At 49.1% G+C, this 15,100-nt stretch overlaps 2 protein-coding genes across 3 annotated transcripts in view; one reads left to right on the top strand and one right to left on the bottom strand.

Annotated features, from left to right (window-relative positions):
• Window positions 1-1,325: 1,325 nt before the first annotated feature.
• TRMT112 (tRNA methyltransferase 11-2 homolog (S. cerevisiae)) lies at window positions 1,326-13,859 on the bottom strand. 2 transcript variants are annotated; one of them, XM_018565665.1, is made up of 5 exons: window positions 13,741-13,859; window positions 11,649-11,748; window positions 4,070-4,077; window positions 1,590-1,682; window positions 1,326-1,508 (listed from the first exon to the last, which is right to left on the bottom strand). In XM_018565665.1, exons 1-5 carry the CDS (start codon window positions 13,813-13,815, stop codon window positions 1,407-1,409), a joined length of 378 nt encoding a protein of 125 aa, XP_018421167.1. In that variant the 5' UTR covers window positions 13,816-13,859; the 3' UTR covers window positions 1,326-1,406. The 2 variants fall into 2 exon arrangements, with proteins under 2 accessions (XP_018421167.1, XP_018421158.1); XM_018565656.1 differs by lacking the exon at window positions 4,070-4,077 and having other exon boundaries at window positions 11,647-11,748.
• Window positions 13,860-14,023: 164 nt separating this feature from the next.
• Window positions 14,024-15,100, top strand: part of PRDX5 (peroxiredoxin 5) — an 18,323-nt gene continuing 17,246 nt past the window's right edge. The window contains exon 1 of the mRNA XM_018565170.1: window positions 14,024-14,163. Coding sequence (XP_018420672.1) covers window positions 14,071-14,163 — 93 coding nt within the window. The 5' untranslated portion in view covers window positions 14,024-14,070. The remainder of the gene's footprint in view (window positions 14,164-15,100) is intronic.

The raw sequence follows: 15,100 nt of genomic DNA, 5'->3' as shown, positions 1-15,100 counted from the left end.
TGGTATGGATTATGTGCTATGCTTGTGACCACACGATCACAGACAATAAAAAGAGCGCGGTTTTAAAAATGTACAGCAGAAGGTAAGAGGTTAAGACCTTTCAGCAACCGTAGCTTTTCAAGAAAAAGAAGATAGGAATCAGTGCTCATTGACCTTGTATTCGCTGTCTTTTGCAGACATTAAAGTGCAACTGAAGCCAAAACTTTTTTAGTTTTGGATATAGTGGAGAGGGATTACAACCCCTGTCAGATTTTATTGCTGCTTGTGTCCTTGTATGCGAGATTCATTCTCTCCATTTGTCTTGGTGAATATCATCACTGAAAGTGAAACAAAAATCCCAAATGTTGGGTTGTCACCAGAACAGGAATAGATGAGAAATCTTCCAATAGGGACACTAGTTCTTGTGACCCTGCTGACCACAAGGAATTTGCTCACTTCCTGTTGTGGCTACCAGACAGGTAGTGAAGCGAAATCTTCCCAATGGCAATGTTGGCAGGGGATATAACACTCACTTACTCTAGCCCAAAAAAAAAAAGTTTTTGCTTCAGTTCTACTTTAAGTGCCAATTTAACTATTACTTTAAGATTACATTTAACACTACTCCTGATTATAATACAAAAGCACTCATTAAAAAGTGTCCCGCTCTTGTTGTATAATAAGGCCCTATGTATTCCAGTCTTTATAATCACATAGGTACATGATAGATTCGGATTGGTTAGTATGGGTTCTGCACTTTCTATTGTTATTAACCCTGATAATAATCAGCTGCAGGTATTTGGCCAAATTGTATTCCTGAAGTATATCTTGTAAATTGTGTGGTTTAAACAGCAATATAGGAATTGGAGGACGGGATATTATTTTTTCAGAATGAAAAGACATCAGCTCATCTGTACCCTGAACGGTGTGTCTTAGTCTTCGTTTTGAATTCTAGCATTGTCCTGTCTCATCACCCTCTGTGCCAGCAGCAGCAGCCTGTTTCAGTAGTTCTATAGTGTCAATGAATGCTCACTTATGTCAGTGGGCCAGAAATTGTTTTTATTTGTCTTTATGTTAACTGAATTTTCATCTGTGTAATCCACTTCTCTGTATTTACATTGCAGTTTGACTTCTAGCCCTGACTGTGGTGGGCAACTCTCTGTATATAGAATAATGTGCATATGTAATATACCTCATTGCTTAGAAATGTATATTATATACAGATCACTGTATACAGATATGGCTCTAAAAGGCCTGGACTGCAATAAACATCAGGGATATTTCCTTGCGTGTTCATTATTTTTTTTCTGCACCTCCGTCTCATCCCAAGAGAAGACATGGGCATCAATCCAAGAACAATACACACAACATTTATTGAACAGAATAAAACATGGGAGAAATATTTACATTGCAGGAGACAGAACGGTTTGCTAGGATTCCTCTTCATTAATAAGCATGTTGGGAATTCCTCTTGTGATGGGAAATTCTGTGCCAGATTCAGGGCACTTCAGGGCGCCTTCAAGGATTTCAACCTAACAAGACAAAAACACAAGAAATGTAGAATGGGAAGATTAAATACTAACACTGATAATGTGCACCGTTTTTTACACTACCTCCAGTAGTACATGATGAACTTTTTTCAGGAACTCTTCATCATTTTCATATCCAGACAGAAGTTCTCGGGGAAGGCCAGACCCATGTCCAAGCTGTGCGAGAAAAAAAAAAAATGTTATGTTACATGAAAACTTCAGCAGTTCATACATCCCAACACTCGACAGAAGCACTAAAACACATCTAAAGCTACATTTTTTTTTTTAATGCCTATCAGGGTTCCTTGCTGTCTGTGTGTATCCCTGCTGGTAAGAGTCAACCTGATCATTGTCAATAGGACAGAAAATGGTGGGAAAGCCAACAGTTTACAGTTATAACTGGAACAGGAATAGAGGTGAAATGTTCTAGTTGGGATGCAAGCGACAGTTTTTCTTTCAGAAAGATTTTATTTGGTTTTTGTCAGTTTTTTCACATAAAAGATTACAAAAAGAACAGAAGTGGGGCATGCAAGCCCTGCAATAAGGCACTTAAACAGAAAACAAACAGCTACAGCATCGTGCAGAGCCCTGCAGGCCGTATAACAGGAGCAGTGAGGCAAGTGCCAGAATGCAATTCGGGAGTTAGAAGGAGCTATTGCAGTTCAGGTTCAGTGGGTAAGGCCCAAATTAACATGAAATGGGGCAACACGGGAGGGTTTATCAGGTCCGATGCCTGGGTATCGTGGGGTCGAGGCCAATGGCATTTACGGCCCTCTGGTACCGATAAGACGGGGGTCAAGCAGCACAAATTAGTTTAGGGATAATAACCGGGGAAGTAAAGGAAGAGGACACGAAAATGGGGAAGGAGGGGAGGACCGGGTATGGGACAGAACAGAGGGGGAGTAAGACAGGGGAGGATGGTGCGCTGGGAGAGGGGTTCAGGGGGAGGTGGGAAGTACAGAGCCTCTAAATGGATAGAAGGTGTGGATCGAAGGAAGGTGGTTTAGAGTAGTCAATCCAAGGTTGCCAGATCAGTAGAAAGCGATCGTGCGCGTCGGACAGGACTGCCGTCAGTTTCTCGTTCACCAAAATATCGTCCAGGCGATTTTTAACTTCCCCGAAGCTCAGGGTTGGAGTTTTCCACGCTCTGGCGATTGTCATTTTGGTGGCGACAAAAATGTGGGACACAAGGTGTTTCTGGTAACGCGTCAGCTGTGGAATTGGTTGGAGTAACAATGCCTCGCACGGATCCTTCGTTAAGGTGAGTTGGAAGAGAGAATTGAGTAACTCGTAGACCCGATTCCAGAGGTGTGCCTCCCGGTGCCATGTCCACCAAATGTGGATCATGGTACCCGATGCGCCACAGCCCCAGAAGCAGTGTGGGGAGTAGGAGGGGATATATTTCGCCAGACGGGCAGGCGTGTAATACCAACGGTACATCACTTTGTAGGAGTTCTCGAGTGCGAATACGTTGCGGGAGCAACGAGCTATTGCTGACCAGGTCTGCTGCCAGTCCTCAAGGGTTAGGGATCTGCCCAATTCCTCATGCCACTGACGCTGATATGGAGCAAGGGTGGTAGAAGTGGAGGATAGTAGAGAGGAGTAGATCAGAGAAATGACACCTGGGGCGTGTGGATCTGAGTTGCAGCAATGTTCGAATAGGGTCATTCTCGAGAGAGCTAGGTGTTTTTCAGGAGCGAATTAATGAAATGGCTTATTTGGGTATAGCGGAACCATTCCCGGAGTGGAATGGATCTATTGGTGCGGAGTTGCTGGAACGATTTCACACCGGAGAGCGAGATGAGGGAGTGTACAGTGGTCAGGTCGTTACGGGACCACCATGCGAACGAGTGAGGATCGGTGGCGCCAGGTGGGAATAATGGAGAGTTGAGCCAGGGCAGTAGAGGGAGGTGAGGTGACATCAGGTTGCCGGAGTACCGAACTCCGTCCCAAATCTTCAGGGCGTGTCTAAGAATCGGGCTGAGATTAGTGGGCCGGTCAGTTTGGGAGAGCCACAGCAGGGACGTGAGGGGCTGGGGATGACAGTCCACCATGTCTAGACAAGCCCATAGTGGGAGTTCGGTTGCTGAATGTAATAGAGCTAAGGGAGCAATGGTGGCTGCCGTATAGTACGCTCGAAGATTGGGGACTGCAAGACCTCCACTGAGTTTGGGGCGATATAATAGTTTTTGGTTAATGCGGGGACGGGAGTTGCCCCAAATGAATGCGAGTATCCTTCGTTGGAGAATGCGAAAAATATGGCCAGGAATGGGGATCGGCAGGGTCCGGAACACGTAAAGTAACTTGGGCAGGAAGGTCATCTTCACTGCATGGATCCTCCCTATCCAGGAGATGGGAAATCTCTGCCAGGAGGTCAGCAAATTAGTGAGGGATTTCAGGAGGGGGGGAATGTTGGCTGCGTACAGGGTGTCATAGGTCGGGGTCAGGCGGATGCCCAGGTATTTAAGGGAGGGGGCCCAGGTGAACGGGAAGGAGAGCTTGAGTGTGGCTAGTGTTGCAGGCGTCAAGGAGACATCAAGAGCTTGGGATTTGGATTGGTTAACCCGTAAGTCTGAGATGAGTGCAAAGTCTGAGAGTGCTTTAAGGAGGTTTGGGAGGGAAAGGAGGGGGTTAGTCAGTGTGCCCGCCACCGCAAGGCCCTGAATATCGGGGTTAGATCTAATGTATTCCGCCAAGGGTTCGAGGGCTAGGGCAAAAAGGACGGGTGACAGGGGGCAACCTTGGCGAGTGCCACGCGCTATCGGGAAAAGGGACGATTCAAAGCCACAGTACTGAAGCTTGGCCTGGGGCGAGGCATATAGGGCGGCGACCCAGGATATAAAGTTGGAGCCAAAGCCCCAGTGACGGAGGACTTCAAAGAGATACGGCCAAGAGAGCATGTCGAAGGCCGTGGAAATGTCCAAGGACAGCAACATCATCTCTCTGGAGCGTAATTTGGCTAAGTGCATCAGGTGAAGGGCCCGCCGGACCCCGTCCCCGGCCTGTCTGGAGGGCATGAAGCCGACCTGGTCTTTTTTGATCAGGGACCCCAGAAATTGGTTAAGACGGGAAGTGAGAATTTTGGAAAGGATCTTGACGTCTACATTTATTAAGGAAATGGGGCGGTAGTTGGCCCAGGAGTGGGGATCTCTATCTGGCTTGGGTATCATTACAACATTCGCTGTGAGCATGTGTGGGGACATGGAGTCGCCCTTCAGGAGACCATTAAAGAGGGAGGCTAAGTGGGGGGGGATAGTTCTTCCGATAGTTTTTTTATAGAAAAGGACGGGGAATCCATCCGGGCCCGGGCGCTTACCCGTTTTAAAAGCTTTAATGGCTTGTTTGACTTCGACGGCAGAGATCTCCGTCTCCATGAGGTCCCTACCGGCTTGTGGGATATCTGGAAGGGTAATTCGGGAGAGAAATTCACGGATAGTATCGAGGGAGGATGTGGAAGGGGCCGAGTATATCTTGGAGAGATGATGACGGAATTCAGATAGGATTTTGGTGGGGTCACTAGTACGGGTGGCCAATCTGGTGCAGAGGGGGATTGGGGCGGGGACACTATCAAACGTGCGCAGGCGTTTGGCTAGCATAGAGTCGGGTTTGTTGCCTTTCGCGTAGAATTTCTGCTTCATCCAACGCATGGAACGTTCGGCTTTATCTGTAAGGCAGAGATCAAGCGCAGCCCGCGTCGACGCCAGCAATGTACGGTTAGCGATCGTAGGGTTGGACTTGAAGGCCTGAGACCTCTGGTCCAGTTCCGACTCAAGACTCTGAATATGCCGGCTGCGATCCCTTTTACGTTTAGAAGCTATTTGGATCAGGTGTTCACGTATGACCGACTTATAGGCTTCCCAGACTAGCGATTCAGAGGGGACCGACCCAGTGTTGAGCTGAAAGTAGTCAAGGGTACGCATGCGGATTTCCGTGAGTATATCGGATAGCGAGAACAGCGATTCATTCAAGGACCAGGAGGGCGAGGGGGGTGTGCTTAGGACGGAGGAGCACACTACAAGCACTGCATCATGATCCGACCAGGGTATAGGGAGAATGTGAGAGGGAGCGCCTTTGGAGAAAGGCATGATCGATACGAGAGTGGGAACGATGGGGGTTAGAATAGAAGGTATAGTCCCTTCCAATGGGGTGGTGATCTCGCCACACATCCACCAGGTTATGCTGGAGGAGCAATTGTTGGAAGCTTTGGCTGTGCGGGAGTTGCGCAGTGGGACCTGGGGGGTATTTATCAAGTTGGGCATGGAGAATCAGGTTGGAATCCCCACACAGGAAGAGAGTACCTTTTGCATGCGCAACAAGTAATGAGCAAAGGTGGGTGAGAAAAGGAATTGAGTTAGAGTTAGGTGCATAGTAGGTAAGAACTGTGATGTCAGTGTCATTAAGCCTGCCCGTCAAGAGAAGGTACCGCCCTTCTGGGTCTGCTATCTGCTTAGTGCAGACAAAGTTCGCTGTTTTGGGAAAGGCTATGAGGACACCTCGGGTTTTCGTGGAGGCATTGGCTTGATACACAGATGGGAAGAAAGCATCAAAATACTTGGGGGCACTGGAGGTCGAGAAATGTGTTTCCTGAAAGCAGGCCATGTCTATATGGCGGCTACGGAGATAGTGAAAGGCTTTTGTCCGTTTCTGGGGGGAGTTGAGACCTTGTACATTCAGGGAGAGCCAGCGGAGCGGCATCGTGCTGCTCGGGGCCGGTGGCCCGAGTAGGGACTCTGTACTTCAGGGGGGTGGGGGCAGCGGGGAAGTGGGTGCGAGAGGGCGGACGACAAGACACACGTAGGAAAGAGGGACCAGGGAAGAGGGCGGGCAGGGACGAGAAGGAGAGGAAGGGATAGAGACGCAGTGGAGATGAAGGTGGGAGGGAAAGTGTTAGGGAGCGTACCAGCCGGTACACTCTACTGGGGTTCAAGGCCGGAGGTTACCGGAGCAGAGAACCAGGAAGGAGGCGCAGGGAACCACCCGGGCAGGGAATTCCCTAAATAGGAGTTGAATGGGCACCATACAGAGAATACAGCAAGGAGGGGAGGGGGGAGAGACGTGAGACAGTGATCGTCACCACGGCAGTCCCCAGGCTCAGGTAATGTAGGTGTGCCGGGGTGACGAGCAATGGCTGGAGCGGTGAGGGCAATAAGGCTTACTTAAACATCTTAGAATATACCATGGAATGGATACTGGGAGGAGGGGCAGGATGGTATGAGAGAGGCACTGCCAGAGCGTAGGCTCCCTGGATCCATTACATGGGATTGACATAGGGGGTGTGGGGGCAAACCTGGAAATAAGTGCTTAACATGTCACACACAAGAGAGGAATCAAACAGTAAAATAAAGGTAAACCTTGCCAGCTGGGTCCTGGAATGCAGGGAACTAGTATTCATCACCTAATCCTTTCAGGGGCCTAGGTGCACCATATGTCTGGGAGTGACCAGCAATTACAGGGTATAATTAGGGCAAAAAGAGACCATAGTAGATAGCAAACTGCGGGATGGATGTCGGGAGGGAGTAGGGCACAGGAGGCAAACCGCCTAACGTGGGCTCCCGAGATCCATCGCGCATATAAAAACTCAAAAGTCCCGGAAAAGACCCAAAAACAAAAACGTAAGAGGACCAAAAAATAAAGAATCCAACAATTAGGTTCAGTTAACGACTTCAGCCACCAAATGGGGCAAACCATACCAACCCGGTCTAGGGACGGGACTGCGTGCAGTCTGTCGGGACGAAGACTCTTCGGAGGCTCCATGGAGGGATGTCGGGCAGGGGGGTGCAAGTCAGCCGTGACCGTCAGGTTGGAGAGCGTCTGCTTTCAGGTGCCGGGGGATCCTGGACGGTGTCGTTGAGGGGGAGCTTCGTGCCCTTGGCGCTTCCGAGGTCGATGGAGAGCGGTGTGGTGATGGGAGCGTTTCCGGATGGGGAACAGCAGGGCGATCAGGGGGTTCCTCCGGTGGGATCACGAAGTCCAATTCCTGGAAGAGGGAGCGAAGATCTGTGGGCGTCGAGGCTTGATAGGGGGTGTCTCGGTATGTGAAAAAGACCTTGAAGGGGAATCCCCAGCGGTAGCTTCAGGCACATCAGGTATGGCCTCAAGGCACGACGTTTCGCCAACGTAACGGGGGATAGGTCCGAGTAGACCTGCAGGTCATAGCCCTGAAAGGTGAGGGGGACTTTGTTGCGGGCCACCTGTAGAACTCTTTCCTTGGAGCGGAAGTAGTGGAACTTGAGGACCACATCCCTGGGAGGGCCGTCGGGCCTCGGCCTAGCTAGTGCGCGGTGCACGCGATCCAACTCCATACGGTCCACAGGGAGGTCCGGCGCCAATTCCTGGAAGAAGGCCATCATGGAACCGTGCAGGTCTGTAACAGACTCTGGGAGGCCTCGGATGCGGACATTACTGCGACGGGCCCTATTTTCAGAGTCCTCCTGTTTGTCCTTGAGCTGCTCGAGTTCGTCCGTCCTTTCATGGTCGTCCAGGACTAAGGTGGCGTCATCAATTCTGTGCTCGATGGCGGTGGTCCTGCGGCCTACATTTTGGAAGGCCGCCTCGCGGTCTCCACAGCGCGCTCCGATTTGCGGGTCTGCGGAGCTTTCTCCGACTTCCCCATCGGCGAAAGGGGGCAGGGGGTCTACGTCGAACTCCGGTTAGGCAGAGGTGAGCTGCTGGTGCCGCTGGAAAGACGATGGCAGAGGGAGATTGCCCGGGTGGCACGGAGGAGATCTAAAACGCGGCCATCTTAGATCCCTGCACGCATGCGCCTCGCGACAGTTTTTCTAAAACAATGCAGACCTATGATTTTAGGTCAGTGTTGGAGCACCAGGACCCAATTGCAGCTGCAAACGCTGTGACCCTAGTAGTTCTGCCACGGACTCCAAGCTGTAGAGGGACTACAAATCCCAGCAGCCACTCAGCGCTGGAGGATCGGAGAGGGGGGAATTCCTGCAGGGAGCGGTGACTGACGCAGTCACCGCTCTCTGTAGGGAGATGATAGGGAAGTGACCGAGCAACGGTATGTGTTTGCTCACTTCCCGATCAATAGAGCCGACCTATGAAAGCTTCTTTGTCACAGGTCGGCTCTAACTATGAGATGAGTGGAAATCACTCAACTCAGTTCTCCTTTAAGTCGCGACCCAAGTCGCACTGCAAAGGAATGCACACCATTGCGGTAGCGCACGCTCCGATGCGGGCAATTGAATTGTGAGAGGGAGGTGCGTTTGGGGTGCCATTCACCAGAACGTGTAGTAGCTGCCACTGCATGGTACAATGAGTTGATCGCACAGGACTGTTCGATTAACGCATTGAACTAGTGTGAACGGGCCCTCTAAAACACTGACAGGTACAACCACAGACACAATCTCACACACATATACGCACTCCAAAAAAAATTGTATTTATTTTTTAAACATCAACCCCAGTCTCCCTACCTTACAAGAACTGGAGTGGATCCTCAGCCTGGGGTGCAGTGTGGGCTGCTGTGCTGTGACGGAGCGCCATCCATATTTGCATTGCTGGTACAGCTCCCTTGCGTACGCAGTAGAGGTGGCGGGAGCCAGAATGTGACGTATCTCAGGTCCTGGCACCTCTACAAGACACATGAGGGAGCGGTAAGCAATCAAAGTATGGATGGTCATAGCTCCGGCCCACCCCACCTCAAGCTGACACTTGGCGCAGGGAAGCATATTTCGAATAGCTGTTTGGCGCAAGAACTGACAGTGCTGTGCTAGGGCGAGGCAGAGGAGCCTCTCACCTAGAAAAGTGGAAGACACGCAGCGACCCACTAAACATGGGAACAGCAAAAAGTTTTCCCAGCACACTCGCCAGCCAGCATGCAAAAAAACTTGTCACCGCTAAGGTTAAAAACAGAGGCTTAGATACACGTCTTCTGCAGAAAATGTGAAAGCCGCACAGCCGCGCCAAGGCACCTCTAGCTAGTGCGGTCCTAACTATAAACTATGAGACTCTCCATCTTTGAGCACATATGGCATAAGATCAAATTGGGTGCAGGTTTGTCAGTAGGAAGCCCAACCTTCCTTAAAAAAGGTACAGGGACGCACAAGGGATCCCGCACATCACAAGGCAGCTGAGACCCCCCCATGTGCATGCTGGCTAGAGTGTGCTGGGAAAACTTTTTGCTGTTTGTACTATATTAAAAGGAGAACTATGAGGTGAGTGTTTTTCACTCACCTTATAGTTCGAGCTGACGTGTGACAATGAGACTGTCACAGGTCGGCTCAGTAGATCGGGAGGTGAGCGAACATATACCGGCGTTCGCTCACCTCTCGATCCTTTTGTCATTTGTTCCACTAAACATGGGGGCGCGGCCCACTTTTGGGTCACGACCCACCAGTTGAGAACCAAGGCTCTAAAAAATATTTACAAATTGCTGCTTACATTTTTAAATGCCGTTTTTCTGAAAACTCCAGGACTGGAAAAATCCTACTCAGTTCTCCCTCGCTATGTAATGTTAAGGAGGGGGATGGGCAGTTATGTTTGCCACAATTAACCCTGTCTGTACCATGCTGGCAGATTTTATCGTTTGTAAACTAGATGAGCAGTAATGTGTCTTAACTAAAGGGTTAAAGAACTCAAGACATCAAGACACTGTGGGTGGAATGCATCAAAACTGGAATATAAAGAATCTAGGGCAGTTGCCCCTGGCAACCAATTAGCATCTCTCTTCAGTTTGCCTAGTTAAAATTTGAAAATGAGACAAAGAATCTGATTGGTTGTAGTGCAAAATCTGCTCTAGATTTTGTCTGCTCCAGTTCTCCTATGTATGTCAGGGCTTGTTCACACCATTATCCACACGCAGAGGCGGCTCTCTAATTAGGCGAGTTAGGTCGCCGGGGGCCTCGCAGCCGCCTAACTCGCCTCCAGTGGCTAGTAAAAAAATGCCGAAGCGGTCCGGGCGAAGGCCCCTTTAAATGGCCGCCGCAGCGGCGATCACAGATGACTTTTACCACTCTCCTCCCGGCCGCTCTCTAGCTGCAGCGGCCAGGAAGGAGAAAAGCCGATTCAGCTTTCAGCTGCTCTGAATGATGCTCACTTCGGCAGCAACGTGGAGCTCCTCCCACTCCAGCAGCTATGGGGAAGCCTGCACCACCACGATTGGCTGGCTTACAGAAGTAGGGCGGGTCCTTGGAACAGGAAGACGTCTGGAGGCACCATGATGGACTGGAGCCTTCACAGCAGAAAACATCACCACTCCCCCACCCGGAGAGGAAGAGGGAAGAACATCAAACAATCTATATGCACAGTAAGTGTCTATACTCTGCGCCCCCCCTCTATACTCTGCGGCATACAGCTGACCTCTGAACTCTACGTCACAGCTCTGACCTCCGCACTCTGCTTTATCACTGACCTCGGCAATTTCATTTTCAAATTGATTTGGCTGCGTTAGGTCCCGTGCAGCAGCCTCCTGGGGAACTTCGCTACGCCTGCTTACAGGGCCTCCACTGCCTACACATCTCTCCCTCCTGAGACCCTCTGCCAAGACATCAGACCAGTACTCCATAGCAGATCGGCAGTGTCTATGGTGGGCTCTGCAGGGTCACTATCAGGTGGGCTGTGTGGGATCTCAGGTGGGCTGTAACTAGAGATCACAGGGCCCCATACAAATGTTTGCTATGGGGCCCTGTGATTTCTAGGTACGCCCCTGCTCGCCTCTACAGCTTTTTTGTGACCGTGGGTTGCAGTAAGGCATTTAATTAAATGGGCTACCTAATGCATCTAAAGAAGTACATGACCCTCTTTTTTTTTTAAATCGTGCTCTACCACAACACATGTTAGTACGTTACCATGCGTTGTGGTGTAATGCAACCCACAAGTGTGGGAGGTATACTGATCTTCAGACATTGAAGGGAGAGGTGTTTAGGCTCCACACATGAAGACCCCATACATTGTGACTACACTCAATCTACATAGCACAGAGGAAGATGAACACTTTGGACAGAAGCTAAGCAGTGTACCAGTAAATGACACAAGGGGCTGGACAGAATGACAAAAAATGTTTCAGTAGGTACAACAATATACATGCATTTCATTTAGGCATTGTGCTGGAGTTTTCTACATTACAACATTACATAACTCTAAAAATTGTGGCGATAAAAACATCACTACAATGAACTTTACTCACACTTTCTGCGGTTTCCACCAAGGCTTCCCACTCTAATTTAGGGATCATGCGGGACACAAACTCTCGGTTGAAGTCCACAGAATTGACTTTGACATCATCTGCCTGATAATTCAGTATAACAAAAAAAAATCAATTATCACAAAGAGAATCTTTCAGAAATTTAAAACCCAGTTGGGAAAAAAAAAAAAAAAAAATCACAAAAATATTCAATTAGAAAAACTGCATTTGACTGCATTTTGTAATCAAACAGACCTGGTCAGACACACCCCCCTCTACCTCGGCACTAAAGGTCTGCATGATGCCGCTTGTGATGAGGGGTGTAGCTGTTACTCAACTATGCCAGCACAGAGCAATGAGGTAGGAATGCAGGAAGCACGCATCAAGGGCACAGAGCACTGGGGCGGGAGTGAAGGAAGCACACATCCAGTGCACAGATCACAGGGGCGGGAAGCACACATCCAGCGCACAGAGGCGGGAGTGCGGGAAGCACACATCCAGCGCACAGAGGCGGGAAGCACACATCCAGCGCACAGAACACGGTGGGGATCATTAAATCATGACAGAAATACAGGAGAATGACAAAACGGTTAGATTTACAGCCTGTACCGTCAAAGTACTGTCCCCATTAGAGAGAGTCACCCCCTTTATATGACCTGGTGACCGCAATCACTGAAAGTGAAAGAAAATCACAAGTGTTTGGGTTATTATCAGAACAGGAACAGATGGGAAACCTTCCGATGGGACACCATTTCTGGTGATGTTGCTGACCACCTGGGATTTCCCTCCCTTTGGAGAAATGTCCTTGCACTTCCTGTTGTGGCTATTGGGCAGAAAGTAAAAAGGGAAATCTCCCCAATTGGGGGGGGGGGGGGGGGGAGTGAAAAAAAAGCTGAAAGGAGTTATAATAACCCTCCTTTAATCTATCCAAAACTAAAATAAGAAATAAAATAAAGTTTAGCCTCAAACCTATAATTTGATAACCGGCTCCACAAGAAGTCTACACTTTCCTGCTCTGAATCTATCACTGCAGTCCCCCAACATATGCTGGGCAAGTTGTCCTCATGCAGTGATTGGTTGCCCAGGCACTGCAGGAAGTGGAGGATGTCACATGGTACCCCATACCTGGAAGTACTGGCATTGTGGGGAATGTAAGGAAATAAACTGTTTGTTAGGCCTGCAATCAAGTGAACCTGTCACTTTGTCTAGTCCAGCAAAGTACATGTTTGTTGTAAGATCTTTTATAGTCACATGTAAGACCACCATGCTAATTACGATGATGCAGAGGATGGCTAGTAAACTGATCTTATATTCGTAATTCTTTCTCATGTTTATCACCGGCACAATTACCAGTTATCGGATATCACCGGCACAATTACCAGTTATCGGATATCACCGGCACAATTACCAGTTATCGGATATCACCGGCACAATTACCAGTTATCGGATATCACCGGCACAATTACCAGTTACCCAGACAGCAAGCAATTGAGCTGCAAGTTTGAAAATGACTTGCTAAACTATTGCAGACTTGCCAAGCTTCACAATTTTGTTGCACAATTACAGCAAGTGCATTGCAAGTCTCCAGATCAACATGCTTTGCAAAAGTGCTGTACACTTTGAGCTCTTGCTAAGACCTGCAGGACTCTTGCTGTAGACTTGCCAAGCAAATTTGCTACAAATTCAAAAAGTGTCAACTAGAACCTGTGCTGCGAGTGTTCTGCAAGTCTACAACTTGCCAGGAATGTGTGCAGCAAGTTAACAAGAATTACAATTTAACCCTGCCACAAGTTTGTGGCAAGTTATCCTTGCTATCTGGGTATCGGATATCACCGGCACAATTGACAGTTATCAGATATCACACCAGTGTAGAAGAAAACACTGCAAAGGAAAGCTATTTTCAAAGTTTGAACATGTAGATGGGGGGAGAAGGTCAATGTAAGTCATACATTATACATGCACCCATGCAATGAGCACAAAGGATGTACAACCAATCAGAAATCCTCTCTATTCTGCCTACAGCACACTAGAGACTGCTGTCTGACTTTAAGGCTGCAGCACCCAAGGGACCTGAACATAAAGCAGACAGCTCCATACCCGGATGATGAGAGGGAAGCCCCGGGTCACCCCGGTAACGTGGCTCCGTAGCATGTTATGTGTCAGCAGCTTCATTTTCCCGTCTCCCGAACCCACGTGGCTGCTACAGAAACTACTTCCGGGACCACGGCCAATCACCGCTCTTTCTAACCCCGCCCACAGGTCTTTCGAATCCACGAATAGGACAGTGCATATGATGCCTCGCTTACGCATGCGCTTTACTTTGCAGTGAAAGCGCAAACACGCATGTCAATCAGCGCGGGCCACTGGGAGGGCGTGTCCTCCGGGAATTTTATAGGGCCGCCTAAGTGAAGCCCCGCCTCAGTTGTCATGGCTTTTAGGTTTCCCGTGTCATTCCTTCTCCTGTCACCACTTCGTATAGCTGCGAGGAGCGGAGTCTGGAGCAGAGCCATGTCCATCAAAGTAAATATGTCGTGTTGTGGGGGGCCTGACAGGTGGACTATGGGGTGATCAGTGCGGTGTGTGCCAGAGCCCGACCCCGTGTCTGCTGTGCCAGGGGACGTCAGGCACCTGCTGTGCTTTACCAAATCAGGATATCAGTGCGAGGCTGGGGGGCTCACCTGCACAGGGGACATCAGATTGAGGCTGTCCTCTATCAAAACTGGAGGACATCAGATTGGGTCTGTCCCCTATCGGAACTGGGGGACTCACCTACACAGAGTACATCAGATTGAGGCTGTCCCTTATCAGGACTGGAGGACTCCACTTCACAGGGTAGATCAGGTGCAGAATGGGGCTGCTGGCTGTTCCTTATTAGCAGGACTGGAGGACTCGCCTACCCAGGGTTCATCTGGTGCAGAATGGGGCTGCTGGCTGTCCTTTATTGGCAGGACTAGAGGACTCCCCTACACAAGGTAGATCAGGGGTCCAGTATAGGGCTGGCAGTTGTCCTTTACTAGGAGGACTCGCCTATACAGGGTACATGAGGGGTCCAGTATGGCACTGCTGGCTGTCCCTTAACAGCACCCTGACCCCCAGGTTTCACCTGTATATTACCCAGTGGAGGGGGAGGGATAGGGATGTTGTGCTGGCTGACTTGTGTAATCCTGATCCCTAAACATTTAGTAAATCTCCCTCTTCCCCTCTCTCTCTCTCTCTCCCCCTCTCTCTTGTTATTGTCATTTTAAATGTGAATGTCGGTGATAAATTTACAGCTTTCATTGAAAAAAGAAATAATCACGGGTGATCCTGTTATGCTGTGTGTGTGTCTACTATACATGTCATTAGATTTCAGGATCTATGTGGGGAGGATTGTCTCTTAAGTGTTATTATGACATCATTGTCATTGTTTGTTGAACAGTTTTTTTTTTTTTTTTTTTTTTTTTTTTTAATTTTTTTG

The sequence above is a fragment of the Nanorana parkeri genome, unplaced genomic scaffold (assembly GCF_000935625.1).
Source record: "Nanorana parkeri isolate BGI_ZX_2015 unplaced genomic scaffold, ASM93562v1 scaffold25, whole genome shotgun sequence".
In the NCBI taxonomy this organism is placed as follows: domain Eukaryota; kingdom Metazoa; phylum Chordata; class Amphibia; order Anura; family Dicroglossidae; genus Nanorana; species Nanorana parkeri.
The sequence above is the reverse complement of the archived record's forward strand: the minus strand, read 5'-3'. Positions and strand labels throughout refer to the sequence as shown.

Excerpts from the sequence above, each read along its gene's own strand:
- TRMT112 (XM_018565665.1), bottom strand. The coding sequence starts at position 13,815 with ATGAAGCTGCTGACACATAACATGCTACGGAGCCACGTTACCGGGGTG. Across the intron at positions 11,749-13,740 it reads GCTTCCCTCTCATCATCCGG|GCAGATGATGTCAAAGTCAA; the intron begins GTATGGAGCTGT and ends CTGAATTATCAG. Across the intron at positions 1,509-1,589 it reads TTCATCATGTACTACTGGAG|GTTGAAATCCTTGAAGGCGC; the intron begins GTAGTGTAAAAA and ends TTGTCTTGTTAG.